This window comes from Oncorhynchus mykiss, chromosome 2 (genome assembly GCF_057628025.1).
Source record: "Oncorhynchus mykiss isolate SJ-2025 chromosome 2, ASM5762802v1, whole genome shotgun sequence".
Classification (NCBI taxonomy): Eukaryota; Metazoa; Chordata; class Actinopteri; order Salmoniformes; family Salmonidae; genus Oncorhynchus; species Oncorhynchus mykiss.
The window spans coordinates 34,830,617-34,848,892 of record NC_143023.1 but is presented as its reverse complement, the minus strand read 5'-3'; the positions used below and the strand labels follow the sequence as shown (position 1 = coordinate 34,848,892).

The window sequence follows — 18,276 nt, the reverse complement described above, 5'->3', positions numbered from 1 at the left end:
GGTCAGGACGTGACAGTAGCTTCATACCCAAGAAGACTAGGCTGTAATCGTTGTAAAAGGTGCTTATCAGATGGCGCCGGAGGGGATGGCTGCCGTTTTATGGGCTCTTAACCAACCATGCTATTATGTTTGTTTTTTCACATTGTTTGTAACTTATTTTGTACATTATGTTGCTGCTACCATCTCTTATGACCGAAAAGAGCTTCTGGACATCAGAACAGCGATTACTCACCTTGAAATGGACAAATAATTTTTCTATAATGAGGCGGACGAGATGGATTTACTCCAGACACCCGACAAGGCCCTCATCCCGTCATCCCGTCAAGAGACGGAGATATTGCAGAAGGAGGTCGGGGTGCCTTGTAAGTTTCCGGCGATGAGTGGTTAACCTGCCTACAATTGTTGGATAATAAAGTGGACAAACTATAAGAAAGTATATCCTACCCAAGGGTATTAAAAAGTGTAATATCGTATGTTCCACCGATTTGTGGCTGAACGACGACATGAATAACATACAGCTGGCGGGTTATACACTGTATCGGCAGGAAAAGAACAGCAGCCTCTGGTAAGACAAGGGGTGGCGGTCTATGTATATTTGTAAACAACAGCTGGTGCACGATATCTAAGGAAGTTTCAAGGCTTTGCTCGCCTGAGACCACCTTTACTCCACACACAGAGACGCGAATAAAGCTCTCCCTCGCCCTCCATTTGGCAAATCTGACAATAATTCTATCCTCCTGATTCCTGCTTACAAGTAAAAAATAAAGCACGAAGCACCGGTGACCCAGTCAATAGAAAAGTGGTCAGAATAAGCAGATGCTAAGCTACAGGACTGTTTTGATAGCACAGATTGGAATATGTTGCGGGATTCTTCTGATGTCATTGAGGTGTACACCACATCAGTCACTGGCTTCATCAATAAGTGCATAGATGACATCGTCCCCACAGGACTAAGATCGAATCGTACTACACCGGCTCCAACGCTCTTCAGATGTGGCAGGGCTTGCAAACTATTACAGACTACAAAGGGAAGCACCGCAGCGAGCTGTCCAGTGACACAAGCCTAGCAGATTAGCTAAATTACTTCTATGCTCGCTTCAAGGCAAGTAACACTGAAACATGCATGAGAGCATCAGCTGTTCCAGACGACTGTGTGATCACGCTCTCCCTAGCCGATGTGAGTAGGACCTTTAAACAGGTCAACATTCACAAGGCCGCAGGGCCAGACGGATTACCAGGACGTGTTGTCTGAGCATGCGCTGACCAACTGGCAAGTGTCTTCTCTGACATTTTCAACCTCTCCCTGTCTGAGTCTGTAATACCAACATGTTTCAAGCGGACCACCATAGTCCCTGTGTCCAATAACACTAAGGTACCCTGCCTAAAAGACTACCGACCCGTAGCACTCACGTCTGTAGCCATGAAGTGCTGTGAAAGGCTGGTCATGGCTCACATTAACACCATTATCCCAGAAACCCTAGACCCACTCTAATTTGCATACCGCCCCAACAGATCCACGGATGATGCAATCTCTATTGCACTCCACACTGCCCTTTCACACATTGACAAAAGGAACACCTATGTGAGAATGCTATTCATTGACGACAGCTCAGCGTTTCACACCATAGTGCCCTCAAAGCTCATCACTAAGCTAAGGACCCTGGGACTAAACACCTCCCTCTGCAACTGGATCCTGGACTTCCTGACAGGCTGCCTCCAGGTAGTTAGGGTAGGTAACAACACATTCGCTATCTTGATCCTCAACACGGGTGCACCTCAGTGGCAGGCCTCATCACCGACAACGATGTGACAGATTAGAGGGAGGAGGTCAGAGACCTGGCCTTGTGGTGCCAGGACAACAACCTCTCCCTCAACGTGATCAAGACAAAGCAGATGATTATGGACCACAGGAAAAGGAGGGCCGAGCACGCCCCCATTATCGGGGCTGTAGTGGAGCAGGTTTAAATCTTCAAGTTCCTTGGTGTCCACATCACCAACAAACTAACATGATCCAAGTTTTGTCGTGAAGAGGGCACGACAAAACCTATTTCCCCTCAGGGGACTGAAAAGATTTGGCATGGGTCCTCAGATCCTCAAAATGATATACAGCTGCACCACCAAGAGCATCTTAACTGTTTGCATCACTGCCTGGTATGGCAACTGCCTCCGACCGCAAGGTGCTACAGAGAGGTAGTGCGTACGACCCAGTACATCACTGGGGCAAAGCATCCTGCCATCCAGGACCTCGACACCAGGCAGTATCAGAGGAAGGCCCTAAAAATTGTCAATGACACCAGCCACCCTAGTCATAGACTGTTCTCTCTGCTACCGCACAGCAAGCGGTACCGGAGTGCCAAGTCTAGGTCCAAGAGGCTTTTAAACAGCTACTACTCTCTGCTTATTATCTATGCATAGTCACTTTAATAACTCTATCTACATGTACATATTACCTCGACTAACCGGTGCCCCCGCACATTGTCTCTGTACCGGTACCCCCTGTATATAGCCTCGCTATTGTTATTTTACTGCTGCTCTTTAATTATTTGATGCATTCATTTCTTATTTTTGTAGGTATTTTTCTTACAACTGCGTTTTTGGTTAAGGGCTTGGAAGCATTTCACTGTAAGGTCGCATGTGACAACTAACATTTGATTTGATTTAAACAAAGTTCTGAGTAAAGGGTCTGAATGTACATTTAATATTTGTTTTATTTTTTCTATACATTTCCCAAAATGTCTAAAAAGCAGTTTTTGTTTTGTCAGTATGGGGTATAGTGTGTAGACTGATGAAAAAAACGATTTCATACATTTTAGAATAAGGCTGTAATGTACAAAATGTGGAAAAAGTCAAGGGGTCTGAATACTTTCCGAATGCACTGTATATGTTGTTTATACTCAGTTTATGCAGAGTTTAATAAACTATAGTTTTTTAAAAGCACTTCTTTATAAAACAGATTGTTTCATGATTCGGACTAGGCACCTTAGTTCCAGTGAAGGGAAATCTTGAGGCTACAGCATACAATGACATTCTAGACGATTCTGTGCTTCCAGGCCGAATCGCCTAATATCTGTGCCTGTGGCTGAATGGAAGCAATCCCCGCAGCAATGTTCCAACATCTAGTAAAAAGCCTTCCCAGAGGTGGAGGCTGTTGTGGAGGCTGTTACAGCAGCAAAAGGGGAACCAACTCTATACTAATGCCCATGATTTTGGAATGAGACGTTCGATGATCAAGTGTCCACTTACATTTGGTCATGTAGTGTACTGTCAATTACCACATTTCCATCCACAATGCTTATGCTGGTAAATTCATACCGTTTAAAAAATTGTGATGGAACCAGGACATTTCGATGATACAATTTTCTAAATGCAGACAGATCATTTGTTCGTTCCACATGGTGGGATATTTTTGTGTCGGTAAAAATGTATTATGGGAGAAATAGCAGTATATCTGCAGCAAGTCAGTTTGGTGGAAACGTGCACATTTTATTCTGCATGAAAATCTGTTGCCAATTGGATGGTAACCTGGCTGGTGGGGTAAAGTAGAGCTAAAGTAGAATAGCGTTGGACCAATTAAACAAAGTGTTTTCGTACCAATTCATTTTTATTAGTTCCCATAGATATCCCTGGGCCAGAGAATAGTGACGTTGCAGTCTATCCGTTGATAATTGTTGATCTGTTCCTCAGCCTTAATGTGGCCCTCCTTGTCTATCTGACCAGTGCTTGTAAATGGTAAGACAACATTCCAATCCCACAGTTTCATTACAGGGGGACATATGGCATAAGGTCAGGTGCCAATGAAATGCTTATCACTGTTACATTTAGATTTTTTTATCAACAAGTTATGCAAGGTAGGACTGTCTGAGCGAGGTAAATTATAATCAAGGACAACTTTAAGTTCTGTTTGGCTAACTGAAATTTGCAACCAGAGAATGTAGCCTAGCGGTTAGAGAGGCAAACCAGCAAACGAACTCCAGATCCAGACAAAGTATTTTATGAAGTGAGCTGGCAACTGGAGGGTTGCTGGTATCAAATATTTGATGCCATTTCGTGCCCTTGAGCAACCCCCCACAACAGCACCCAGTGGCAGGTTAGTGTTTTTGGCCTGAATCTCGTTCTCGTTCTCGTCACTAGCTGAAATGGCCAAAAGTCATAAAATGTGATTTAAACCGACTTAACCCTAACCTTAACCACACAGTTAACCCTAATACTTAACCTAACCTCAAATTAACACTACAAATCTCTGCAGCTGACCCATCTAGCGAAATTCGCTCTATTCTGTAAATATCAACCTGCCGCAAATTGTGGCAGCCCCCCCACACCTCTCCAAAATATGTCTGTATGTGTATGTATGTGTGTCTTGCGGAGGGGTTGGCTTAAAAAAGGAAGTCAAATTTTGGTTGGACCTTGTGTGCAACTGACCAATAAAGTGATATAGCCTGCCCCCGGGGCGGCAGGGTAGCCTAGTGGTTAGCGCGTTGGACTAGTAATCGGAAGGTTGCAAGTTCAAACCCCTTTGCTGACAAGGTACAAATCTGTCGTTCTACCCCTGAACAGGCAGTTAACCAACTTTTCCTAGGCCGTCATTGAAAATAAGAATTTGTTCTTATATCAATCTTAAATAAACAGGGTGCAACATACTGTAGCTGCTTCCTTTATTCTACTTCTTTCAGTACTGCACAAATTGGCTCTAAAATCATGTCAGTTAACAGTGTTTCTGTGACTTAAATAGCAAAAGGGTGAACCGAAGATAGTACTTTGTTTCATTGTGTGGGGGGAATAACTGTTACATACTGTATCAATGAAGTCATACTAATACATGGAGATATAGAATGTGTTCAGGGTGTATTTTCCATACTGTTTTGGGTATGAGAAAACATATCAACTATATAGATAACAAACTGAACTGGTCACATTCTCTGTTGTTTACTTGATTTATTTGTTGTTTGGACCCAAAGAAAGATGGCTTTGCTTGAGGCGGGACAGACTTGTAAAAGAAAGAGAATGATCAAACATCATCATAGAGCTCTTATTGTCATTAAGTAATAACAGTGCTAATTTGCAGAAGGATTGCAGAATTCTGATCGGAATTATTGTGTCAAAGATATAAAAAAAAAATCATCACAATAATAATAATGAATACCACAAAGTAAAGAAAGTACAAATCTGCTTTACAACACACTATGTGACAAACAAATTAGAGAAGACATGAACAACGCTTCTCCATTTTGTTCCCAGGTTTAGAAAGAAATTAACCCCCCCATGTGGCGTTCAAGAGAACTGACGACAGTAAGTGTTACTAAACGGATGTCCATATTGGCATGTCTCAATGTTGGGCAACACATCTTGAACGCTCTGCCATTAGGTCTAGTGACTTAACCATGTCAGAACAATGACATAAAATATGTTATTAACAGTCATGACAGCTGACATAAGCTTGACACCGTCATGGCACAAATCTTTGCTTCAGTCAGGTTATTGGCTTAGCATACCGCTAGCCAATTAATTTACATAAATACCCATTTGTGTCATGACAGTGTAAAGGGTTGTCAGTATTTTGACATCAGTTTTCATGACCGAAAATGACATGTGTTATGTTATGACAGCGTTATGTCACCCTTATGACAGAGAAGTCAGTTAAAGTGTTACCGAACCTGTATCCGACTTGCCTGTGTCAACCATTGTTGCAATAGTGAGCATGTACATACCGTAGTGTATCTACACATATGGCTGACAGCATAATAGTCATGCAGGGTATTTATTTACATAATGTATACTGGTATCCTTTTACCCATCCATATGCAGCTTATTAATATTGTATTAACAGTCATTGTTATCTAGTGTTGCCATTAGTGAGCTTGGAGATTACATTACATGAGTTGATCAAGTATGTTTGAATAGCACAACCAACTGGTATAACAACTTCAATGTTGTGCCACTCAAATGCCTCCTCTGATACAACCCTATAGGATTAGGCATCGATTTCACACTTCACAACCATTGAAGTAGACATTTTGTGAGAAGCGGTCTCAGGTAAAGTGATCTTTTGAAACACCCACAGTGATCAGTGTTCGCTGATCTTTCAGCACTGTTTACATACACACACACACACATTGTCTCAACGAGATACATTTTGTCCTGCTGTGCGAGTGTTACAGTGGAGTCATGTATGCCAGATTGATCCAAAAATGTATTCTAATCCATTGGTTCCCATTTAAGGATAAGTTAACACTTACCCTTAGCAAAACATCGTCCAAAAATACTAGTAATTAAATCATGGGCAACGGAATAAATAGAACATTCTGTGTTACCCCGGCATATTTCCACAAGAGCAAAACACAATGCAATCAGTGCTTATAATGCATAAAAACAAAAATATTCAGGCCACTTCTTGCACGAGCAGAACCTTGTGTTCGAGGCTCCACAAACCTGTAAGAGTATCAATTTTCTCTCTTTATATAAAATCAAAGAAATATTCATTTCTCATCATCATCAAAAGCCACAGAGTCACAGCACACATCACTATTGAACTATATGTGGGCACAGAATATGTGAGATGAAGATGACAGGCTTCAATTGGATGTGTATCAGGCCTAACGTTTGTTGAACACTGGTCAGCGTTGACAACCACTGGATCAGGAAGAGAGAAGAGATCCCTCATTTCCTCCAGATCCAGGGTCAGATATAGAGATAAGAAAAGAAAAAGCACAAAACACACCCCTTTCCCTGACACTTCGACTGGCAGCGGACACAGTGGAGAAGAACTATAACGGATGGATCTAGACAGTTAGCCTGGTATCCAAACTGATTGCGCTGCGTTTCACAGGAAAACTGGTGAGCTCAGCGTTCAATCTGGTTTAACCAGGCTAGCTATGAGTATGATATAGGGTGACATACAGAAGGGGAGCCCCAGAAAAGCAATGCCAACAATTAATGGTGTAGAGATGGAAATAGCAACATTGAATCTAGATGATACAGTACAGTAACTAACGCATTGCACCTGTTGTGAGGGAATTGTTTGACTATGAACAATAGAGTAAGAGCCTGGAGACCGACAGCTGCTGATAATACAAAGATCTTTTTACATTGTCCACTGGGCCGTGTTCTGACCCTGCAAGTAGCTACCAGCAGTCCTGGGTGGCGAGATGTGACTGGGGTTCCCCTTGGAGGCTTGGGGGTCGACTAACGGGGACGTCATTTGAGATGATTCAGGGACGGGCGGAGACGGTGGGAGTTCTTGGTGTGACGGTGAAGGTTGGGGGTGGAGTCTACGGGGGAGGGGGGAAGACGTTTGAAGAGGGGGCGAATGACGTGAGGAGGGGGGCGACAACATGGCTGCCACTGTGTCCCGCGGTGACGATGGGTCAGGGAAGGATCGCGATTCATTTGGCCTTGATCTCGGTGTAGTCGCTGCCGTCATCCCCCCTCCCTGAGGCCCCCCCATCCCTGGAGCGCCCCCCGAGAAACTGCAGGGCGGCGTAATTCAGCTCTTGCCTCTCCAGGTCTGCCATAGAGCCCACAGGTTGATAATCCCCGTCTTCTCCCTGTTGAAGATACGGAAAGAGAGAAGGCCCATTCAGAATCACAGGTTATATCAGCACAGTGCCACCAATGCCATTGACACCTCAGAACATTCAGAGTATAAAGGGATAACATGACAGACATTGAGAGAGGAGAAAGGAGGGTTAGTAGTTACTGGTGAGCAGAGGCGTAAAACAAGGAGATTGAGGCGGTTTAGCATATCCTGTTAGTATCGAGGCAGCCGTGCAACAGTAGTACTGGAAATCAAAGGCAATAGAGCACATGGAAGCTGATCTCAGACAGCAGACGACTGTGGGCCAGATCTGGTTGTTTTGTGACACATACAATGTGGCTCAGTTCTGGCACCACAATGAGTCATATGGCCCAGATCTGGTCCAAATGTATGAGATGCGAACTGGGGGAGGGTTGGCACTTTGCTTATGGGCCATCTCTGGCTTGAGTTATGTGGCCCTAACAACTTCCCATAGTTACTTTTGGTCTGAATGTGGGCCACATTGCCAGGCAAGGTCTGGACATTTCATGCTACAGATCCACTTCAGGACCGTAACACCAAGTGGTTAACTGGGTAAAATGGTAAGTCGTGATATTGTAGACTAGAGCCAAATTTGGGCCATCGCATAATTTTGCTGTCTGTGATGTGTGAGGGATGCTGTCTACCACTGAGACTTGGAGTTGGGATTGGGACTGGGTTGTTTAGGAACCTTACCGTGCTCTCCTCTAGAATGGAGTTAAACTTTGAGCCCAGAAGCTCTGTCTTAAGCTGTGCAAGAGTAAGGGAAGAGAAAACAGAGACAGAAGAACGCAGAGAAGCGATGAAGCAGAAAACAGATGTCTGGAAAGGCTATGGTGGCAGCTACACCAGTGGTACTGTGATAGATAGCTATAGTGGTACTGGGATTCTCAGGCTAGGCCAGTAGTTGGCTGGGGAAGTTTACATTTTCTCTTTAACATAAGAGGTCATATAGGTTTTTGATTATTTATGAATATCTCAACAGAATGAACCTTACTTTACATCAAAAATAGGACATGAATTGAATGGGTATAGTATAGTTTCAGTATCAGCAACGGGTAAGCTATCATTCTCACGTTTAAGACAGATCTGAGAATGGTCATTATCATCATTATAGTCATCATCATCAACATGTCTCACCACTTTCTTCCTCAGACATTGTTTGTCCTTCTTGACTGTGCTGTAGTACAACGCTGGGTTCTCCAGTTTAGAGACCAGGTCCTGCCCAGGGTTGCCATTCTCTCTGGGGGGTGGAGTCACAAGATCAGACTCGGTCTCATGGCCACTAACTAACTCAGGGCGACACTCCAAGCCTGGGCATCCATTTTAAAACAAGGGCCTGCTTCCCAACGCAGTTAATAATCTACAGGCCCATGGTTCATGGTTGTGGTCGACGTTCATGGTTGTGGTTATTGGTTCATGGGTTTAGTTGCGGTTGAGCTGACACCCTCTCTTGGAGCGACTTTCAGTAAAAGCTTTTGTCGGAATGTGATGTATTGGTATAATGCTGAAGCACCTTAGTTAAGTAGGCTACCGTGGCTGTATTTTTAGCATAGCAGGTCAAGGGTACAAAGCAGGGAATTGAGCCTGCAAACTATAGGCTACGGTTAGTCTGGCTTGCTAACCCAATCCACCAGGCAGCCATTTTGGATCTCCATCTCAGAGGATTCCAGAAATGGGACTAGGGATGGCAAATGAATTGAACTCGCTCTGGCGTTAGCATAACTTATGACTAATGATTCTCAAGTCCGTTCATCGATCAATCATTCACTCATGAATACACAGAGGTGTTTTAGAATGGATGGCGAGGCTGAAGTGTTTCCTTATCGTCGATTCAAACAGGAAATGACCTGTACCTCGCATCGACCCCTGTCACAGTTAGTGAAGGGTGGATACTCACTTCTTGTTGTTATGGCCCACATATCTCACTGCTGCGATGATGAAGGCGATGACAGCCACTCCACCGATGGTGCCAACAATCACTGCCATCATGTACTTCTCTAACATCGGACAAGAACACCATATTGAAGACAATATAGAAACATAAAATACTGTTTAGCTAGGTCCTGGTACTATAACGTATTTACATTCAAGATAATGCCATTGCCATATCAAGCCAATGGGGTAGCCAGTTTATGCTCTTACTTATACAGTCAATCTAGATATCATATAAAAGGTACTACACTTCTGATTTCAGTTCAATCTCTCATGTATGCTTGGCTATACAACGTGTAGCATTTTAATTGTATGCGTTTGTTTCTGTGTTTAACCATAAACCTGAACTTGTGTACTCACTCTCCTGCTGTAACTCCAGATGAAAGCTCTCCGACCCGTATATGTTGCTGATGCTGCAGTGCACATTGACAGCACCGTTGCCCAGGCGCTCGCCCTTCTCCCGTAGTTTTATCATGCCCGTGGACGTGTGGCCGTCCGTGTGCGTGTAGTAGTTGTAGCGGCCGTCCGTGTCGTTGATGGTGATGTTCTTGTCGGGGAGGTAGAACTCGATGATGGGCTCAGGGTTACCCGTAGCCATGCAAACACACTGGACTCCCTCCCTCACCACTGTGCACTTGGACTCTTCCAGAAGGACAGGGGCGTCTGAAGAGAGGGTGGAGGTAAGGATATGACTGACATGTAGAGTTGGATGGCATGGTGTAGCGTGGTGTAATGTAGGTGGTACAATACGATATGATACCATCTGTTATGATACCACATAACATAACATAATATGCTGGTCCCCTGCAGGAAGGTGAGGTATCGGAGGTCCCTCCGCCCCCCTCTGGACATCGAGGGGCCCCCGGGGGTACATGGTATCTTGGACTCTAGACGCAGGGTGAGGGGCCTGCAGTACCTCATGGATTGGGAGGGGTACATTGCGGGAGCCGGGTGTCAGGTGCTCCATGGTCGTCATCACCGGTCTACTAGCTGCCACCGATCCCTTTTTCCTTTCTGTTTGTTTGTCTGATTGTTTTCACCTGTTGCTCATTTTGGTTCATTATTTAGTCTATTTAAACTTTTAGTGCCCGCTTGCTGTTGTGCGGGCTTATCTTTACTGTCAGTGGTGCTGGTGTGTTCTTTGCCTGCGTATTATGTTCTTTGCCTGCGTATTATGTTCTTTCCCTGTTTTGGAGACATACGTGTTCTATGGGCATTGCCTGTTTGTTTGGCTAGACAACGCGCAATAAACAGATTTCTTTGGAAGTTTACTCTCTGCGCCTGACTCTACACCCACCACTCCTAGAAATACGTGATAGTCCCAGACTCTACGTACACAGCCCGCATTACAGTGTTGCTAAAAAAAGACAAGGACCCTCTATCCTGCTCGTCCTTCCGGCCCATAAGCTTGTTGGATTTACCAAATTGCTCGCCAAAAAACTAAACACTCTTCTTCGCAAAATAATAAAAGTGGATCAAACTGGATTTATTAGAGACAAATACTCTTCTGATAACATTTGCCGTCTATTTGATATTATTGATCAAGTAAACACACAGAAGACCCCTGTCCTGCTGGCTTCACTGGATGCCGAGAAGGCATTCAACAGGATGGAGTGGAGCTTTCTGTTCTCAGTATTAGAAAATTTCAATATGGGCCCAAACTTTATTAAATGGATTATGTCCCTATACTCTCATCCAAATGCCATGGTGACTACTAATGGTCTAAATTATTTAGGAAGTGGCACAAGACTAGGATGCTCGCTGTCCACACTACTTGTTGGGGGCGGAGCCTTTGGCAGAGTTGATAAGGAGCAATCCAAGTATTATGGGTGTTTCTGCAGGCGGCCTGCAGCACAAGATTTCACTCTACGCGTGATTTATACATGTAAGCAAATATTTCTGCAGGTGGCAATAAATCACCAACCTTAGCTTTATTCCTGTTCATATAACACACTCTAGGTGGCAGAATGTACCATTGCACCACAAAAATAAAATCATCACAGGGGGCCGCAGTGGCTCACAGGGCTGCATACCCACATGTAGTCAGAGCCCTGACTCTGGCTCTGACTACATGTGTGGGTATAGATGTGGGTATGCAGACCTGATTTTTGGGGGGGCCTCCACCCCCATCAAAGTTGCCCATTCCTGATTTATTCAATTGGTAGCTTATAATTACTATTGAATGAAATTTGTGGAGATGGTAAGTTGAAAAATGTACCATTTATACATTCTTTTAACAGATTTCAGAGAACAAACAAATGAAAATACAAAAAAAGATTGAGGTAGTGCCTCAATATAAAACAATACTGCAATAATGCACACTTATGAATAGAAAAATATTCTCATAAATGGGTTAGCTGACAATGTCATGAAAACGATAGACATGCTTCAATGGGGCAGAAGACCACATGTTGTGGTGATTCTGGATGGCCAGATATCTAGCAACAATGACACAAAGCTGCCATCTGGCGAATAGTATATGGCTTGTTTCAGCTAGTTTTATGTTGTTCTTGAAATGTCATATTTCTGGGGGGTGTTATTTGCTAATATGGCACACAAAAAAATACTACCTAGCTAACCAAACAACTGTAACACCGTATTTGAGAGACAACAAGTGCTCATTGTGCAAATGTATTTATATTTTTAAACATTGGAGACGAAATATGTGACATGTTGTCAACAATCTAAGCCAACCCAGCTGTTTTACCACATAGTTGTGTACACATCTGTTTTGTTGCTAAACAACCAAGCTGTCTAAAGAAAACAACATAATGTACTTTTTTTCTTGATTCTTTAATTTGAGCTCTCTGGCTAGCCCAAAATGAGAATTCTGATTTACATTTTGCCAACATTTCCAACAGTGTATCAGTATTCTATTTACAGAAATATATTGATTACATCCACACATACTACCTAATATCCCCACCCACTTGTCAAATCAAAATGCAAAATGAAAGGAAAAAGGAGAAGAAAAAATAAATGGCTTGACCTCTACTTTTCCCAACCACGTATGTGTCAGTCCTTCCCCTTGGTGACAAAACACTGTCATTACAAAAGTAAAATGACTCTTCCTTGAAAGACTTTATAAAAACTTGACCAAAACTTGCTTCTATGTACAACTAGAAAATATTCTTATTGAAAATGTACAACCACCAGATACATACAGTACCATCTGACACAGGGCTGTAAAATAAATCATTTACCAAAACTATTAACTACAGTAGTTTCAGTTATTAAACAACGGCTCTGTATTATCATAAAACATTCAAACTTGATTAGGCACATGAGGAAACAACACCAAAACTACAGTAGTTTCAGTTGAGCAAAAGTCCCAGTATCAACATAAAACATTCAATCTGGATTCAGAAAATGATATAGGAACACATGGCTATATAATACTGCATGCTATCCCCCATGTTTCTAGTGAAAATTGCTGTGTCACTCACCACCCATAATAGCCTTGACGTTGGAGTAAAGCTCTGTATTCTCATATGTCTCTGCTGCTGGCTTACCATTCTCGTTCTCCTCCTCGTACATCACTCCACTCCCCTCTCCTCCACCTTCATACCCTTCTTTCTTATTCTCTCGTTTGATTTTGGCGTACTCTGACTCTGAGGTGGTGGTCTTCTTCTCTGCCTCCTCAGGAGTCTTCTTCAGTTGGGAGTAGTTGATAGTGGCGTAGTGCACATCTTGAGGTTCTTCCCCTTTGGCAGAGTTTCCTGCAGCTCCACTGGTCTGGGGTCCTGTGTTTTCAGCTCCCTCCATCAGCACCACCTGCAGAGGGGTCTGTTCGCCCCGCACAGCCTGTCCTGCATTTGTCTATGGAGTAGATTACAGAGAGCACTGTGTGAGGAGTCTTGTTAGCTTGCTGGTCCCAGATCTGTTTATGCTGTCAATGCTAACAGAATGTTGGTAAAGCTGAAAAAAGAAGGAAACTGGTACGGCACCTGTTGGTCTTCACATGCCACCATCTCCAGTTTCGTTAAAGGGCTTTTGGAGTCTGAGTCCTTTGGGATCCTCTCTTTGCATCTAGGGAAAATGTTATAAATAAAATGTCTCAATAACTATATGTTAGAGAGGTTAGCAAGCACCTCCATTACAACATGGTGCAAGGCATTGCAACTTTTGACAATATATCTGATACTCTTGATAGGAAATGTGAATTTCTAAAGACAATCACCAACACTCATATAACACTAACTGTACTTCAGTAACAGAATGCATGTACCTTTTACATTTCCCTGTCAAACACAGGATGATACAACAGATGGTGGATGAGCAGGCTGCACCAATCACAAATGCAGTAATCAGTGGTGGGTTCAACAGCAGAGCCAAGATGTCTTTAGATACTTTCTCTATAAAGAGAACAAAGCATGTATGGTTTTAGAAGTTGCTCACCATACTTTGTATCCTCTGATTTTCTTTTTAAATGAAATAATAACATGATATTTTCTCACTCAAAGCATATACATGTAATTCCTCTATGCTTCAGACTTACAGTGCCTTGCGAAAGTATTCGGCCCCCTTGAACTTTGCGACCTTTTGCCACATTTCAGGCTTCAAACATAAAGATATAAAACTGTATTTTTTTGTGAAGAATCAACAACAAGTGGGACACAATCATGAAGTGGAACGACATTTATTGGATATTTCAAACTTTTTTAACAAATCAAAAACTGAAAAATTGGGCGTGCAAATTTATTCAGCCCCCTTAAGTTAATACTTTGTAGCGTCACCTTTTGCTGCGATTACAGCTGTAAGTCACTTGGGGTATGTCTCTATCAGTTTTGCACATCGAGAGACTGACATTTTTTCCCATTCCTCCTTGCAAAACAGCTCGAGCTCAGTGAGGTTGGATGGAGAGCATTTGTGAACAGCAGTTTTCAGTTCTTTCCACAGATTCTCGATTGGATTCAGGTCTGGACTTTGACTTGGCCATTCTAAAACCTGGATATGTTTATTATTGAACCATTCCATTGTAGATTTTGCTTTATGTTTTGGATCATTGTCTTGTTGGAAGACAAATCTCTGTCCCAGTCTCAGGTCTTTTGCAGACTCCATCAGGTTTTCTTCCAGAATGGTCCTGTATTTGGCTCCATCCATCTTCCCATCAATTTTAACCATCTTCCCTGTCCCTGCTGGAGAAAAGCAGGCCCAAACCATGATGCTGCCACCACCATGTTTGACAGTGGGGATGGTGTGTTCAGGGTGATGTGCTGTGTTGCTTTTACGCCAAACATAACGTTTTGCATTGTTGCCAAAAAGTTCAATTTTGGTTTCATCTGACCAGAGCACCTTCTTCCACATGTCCAGGTGGCTTGTGGCAAACTTTAAACAACACTTTTTATGGATATCTTTAAGAAATGGCTTTCTTCTTGCCACTCTTCCATAAAGGCCAGATTTGTGCAATATACGACTGATTGTTGTCCTATGGACAGAGTCTCCTACCTCAGCTGTAGATCTCTGCAGTTCATCCCGAGTGATCATGGGCCTCTTGGCTGCATCTCTGATCAGTCTTCTCCTTGTATGAGCTGAAAGTTTAGAGGGACGGCCAGGTCTTGGTAGATTTGCAGTGGTCTGATACTCCTTCCATTTCAATATTATTGCTTGCACAGTGCTCCTTGGGATGTTTAAAGCTTGGGAAATCTTTTTGTATCCAAATCCGGCTTTAAACTTCTTCACAACAGTATCTCGGACCTGCCTGGTGTGTTCCTTGTTCTTCATGATGCTCTCTGCGCTTTTAACAGACCTCTGAGTCTATCACAGTGCAGGTGTATTTATACGGAGACTTGATTACACACAGGTGGATTGTATTTATCATCATTAGTCATTTAGGTCAACATTGGATCATTCAGAGATCCTCACCAAACTTCTTGAGAGAGTTTGCTGCGCTGAAAGTAAAGGGGCTGAATAATTTTGCACACCCAATTTTTCAGTTTTTGATTTGTTAAAAAAGTTTGAAATATCCAATAAATGTCGTTCCACTTCATGATTGTGTCCCACTTGTTGTTGATTCTTCACAAAAAAATACAGTTTTATATCTTTATGTTTGAAGCCTGAAATGTGGCAAAAGGTCGCAAAGTTCAAGGGGGCCGAATACTTTCGCAAGGCACTGTATTGGGTGGGATAGGGAAGCTGTTGCTCTCTAACAAAGTAACAACTTATATCTTTACCTCCTCGCTTTCCTTGGCTCTCTTTTTGGGTGACTTGCAGCTTCTCTCTCACTCTGCCCACTTCATTTGTGCTGACACACTCCACAGTAGTGTTGGTGTGGTTTCCGACATTCATCCTGATGGTGGTGTTCACTGAGGACCTCAACACTGATTTAGTGAGGGAGTACTCCTCAGTGTTAAGCCAGCCTATGAGAGGTAAGGGAACCCCCTGGCTGACACACACACAGGTCATGACCTTTGCCTGGATGACACACCCAGAAGCATTGAGAATCACAGGATGGTCTAACGAGAGACAGAGGGGGAAGATATATCATGGACAATTTAAAGTAAACATGTTTCAAGCTATTTTGTGTTGTTTGTACTCACACATCACAGTGACATCAATGGAAGCTGTCAGAGTCCTGTTGAGTTGTTGAGCTTTACACGCATACTCCCCAGCATGTTCTCTTGTCATGTTGGAGATGGTGAGAGAGGCCAGTCCAGAGTTATTCTGTTCCAAAGCTGTTGTCCCATTCTTACTCCAGGTGATAGATGGTGGTGGTGGGTAGCTGTCAACAAAGCAAGACAGATTCAGAGTATCACCCTCTTTCACTGTGTTACTACCAGAGATCTTGGGTTCCTTCACATCTAGAAAATAAAGTATGTAATCAGTTTATCATGTTCATGAATTATAACTGTTGAAGCACAACAAGCTGTTGGGTTGTGCAAAGTAAGGTCAGATGATGTAGGCTACTTACGAGTCACATTCAAAGTCACTGTCTCCTCAGTGGTGATGTTCCCTTTGAATGTCACTTGGCACGTGACCTTGGTGGTGTGGTGCTCTGCTGAAGGTGTAAAGGTCAATGTTGAGAAGTGGGTTGTTGTGACGCGGGTCAGATCCTCTCTCCTTTGTGTGGTGGTGTTGTCTCTGAGCTCAGTGATGTTGTCTCCTGTCCCTCTCCATGTCCATGTGATGTTAGGAGGAGTTCCAGAGCAGATTCCCGGGGCGGTGCAGGTCAGGGTCGCTGGTTCTCCCTCTGTCAGAGGAGGAGTCAACACTGAGGGCTTCTGGGTCAGAGCTGGAGTTAGGAAATAGAAACACAGACTGAGGCCTAAATTCAATCAGGATCGTGGAAGATTCGCACAATAGCATGATTTACATTTAGAGGCAATGTTCCCGTATTCATGGTAAATGCACATGTCGGCTCAAAGATATTTACCTTTACATTTAAGTCACGCTATAACATGGATTTTGTATCAATGTAGAAAACAGCAGAAACATATACTCATGGAAAGTATGAAATCCTGGTACAGGTTTAGAAAAATAAACACTTTGAAATGGGAGACTTGGGGAAATCTTGGGCTTTGTAAACTGGAGGTACTTATGTTACAGTAAGTGTACATGACAAATTACAATAAAGTAATACTCTTGTCACTGTAACTAACAGTAATAGTCATGCTGTACCTTTCACTGCCATTTTCAGTTTCGTCTGGTATGTAAATTGACTTATATTGCCAGTGTTCAATTTTCCGGACATTCTTAATTGATAGTCTCCGTCATCAGTCTTAGTGATGTCGTTGATGATCATACTGCAGTTCTTCTTTGTCAGGTCTGTCTCCAGTAGTGCTACTCGCCTTCTATAACCCTCCTGAGCTATAGAGGAATTTCTTGAGTGGAAAATAGAGTCAGTTTCGACTTTAATAGAACATCGTGCATCAGGGCATTTAAGCCACATTGCTATGCTAGCAAGGAAGTCATCAGGGTGAGTGAACAAACATGGAATAACAGCACATAGTCCAGTCTGTGGTGTTATCTCTGCTGGACTGAAGGTGATGTTGTATGCTGCTGCAAGGGCCTTCTCTGACGGAGGGAAATTAATATAGTCATGAGTAATACAAGAAGCACTGATACTACTTCACTTGTTTGTAAAAAAAAATCATGTGACAGTATCTGTTGGGATGTGTGTCATATGTATATTAACAATAGTAGTGATAAAAGGAACCTTACTTTTGCATGTGGTTCTCTCTGTCAGAGAGAGAAGTAGAGCTGCCCAGATGAGGACCCACATCCTGCCTCTACTGCCTTGATGAATCAACCACAACACCGGGGTCTCTCCTCTTTCTCCTCTTTGTCTAATGGTCACTATCTCTGTCTGTGTCTACTGGTATGGAGTGTGAAATACAATATGAAATGGTGTTGTGAGAATAACAACATATCGCAATACACATTGGATATTAACATTTCATTACACCTTTATGAGTGCTACAGTTGCATTCATAACAACCTTCTTAACAGTTTTATTCAACTAAGATGTATTTTTCTGTAATGCCTAGAGAGGATGTCAAAGAAACATTTATGCTCAAGGTTCATATGAATTCCTTCTTCACAATTGCTCATAAATATATTTAACTGCATTCATAAATATTTATTCCTATGCTGTTTAAAGCCTTATGAAGGAATGTGTTGTAATGCCCTAAATGAATAATATTACCATTACATTACATAGTCATAATTAAGTTTTAACAGTCATTCAATGTAACGAGACAAAAATATATAATTGTTCAATAGCTTGTCTTTTGATCCATGCAGAGAATAAGACTGAATCAGCACATTACCTCTCTCTGTGTGCTCTCTCTTCC

At 42.7% G+C, this 18,276-nt stretch overlaps 2 protein-coding genes across 4 annotated transcripts; both read right to left on the bottom strand.

Moving 5' to 3' along the window:
• Nucleotides 1-4,917: 4,917 nt before the first annotated feature.
• On the bottom strand, nucleotides 4,918-10,142 carry LOC149985076 (myelin-associated glycoprotein-like). Of its 3 annotated transcripts, XM_090216918.1 has the most exons (5): nucleotides 9,845-10,142; nucleotides 9,450-9,549; nucleotides 8,690-8,792; nucleotides 8,246-8,299; nucleotides 4,918-7,541 (listed from the first exon to the last, which is right to left on the bottom strand). In XM_090216918.1, exons 1-5 carry the CDS (start codon nucleotides 10,080-10,082, stop codon nucleotides 7,380-7,382), a joined length of 657 nt encoding a protein of 218 aa, XP_090073044.1. In that variant the 5' UTR covers nucleotides 10,083-10,142; the 3' UTR covers nucleotides 4,918-7,379. The 3 variants fall into 3 exon arrangements, with proteins under 3 accessions (XP_090073044.1, XP_090073047.1, XP_090073051.1); XM_090216921.1 differs by lacking the exon at nucleotides 8,246-8,299; XM_090216925.1 differs by lacking the exons at nucleotides 8,246-8,299; nucleotides 8,690-8,792.
• Nucleotides 10,143-12,258: 2,116 nt separating this feature from the next.
• Nucleotides 12,259-17,705, bottom strand: LOC149985075 (sialic acid-binding Ig-like lectin 5). Its single transcript, XM_090216912.1, has 8 exons — nucleotides 17,640-17,705; nucleotides 17,102-17,492; nucleotides 16,395-16,715; nucleotides 16,024-16,284; nucleotides 15,646-15,939; nucleotides 13,713-13,833; nucleotides 13,432-13,513; nucleotides 12,259-13,303 (listed from the first exon to the last, which is right to left on the bottom strand). Exons 1-8 carry the CDS (start codon nucleotides 17,703-17,705, stop codon nucleotides 12,923-12,925), a joined length of 1,917 nt encoding a protein of 638 aa, XP_090073038.1. The 3' UTR covers nucleotides 12,259-12,922.
• Between the last annotated feature and the right edge of the window lie 571 nt (nucleotides 17,706-18,276).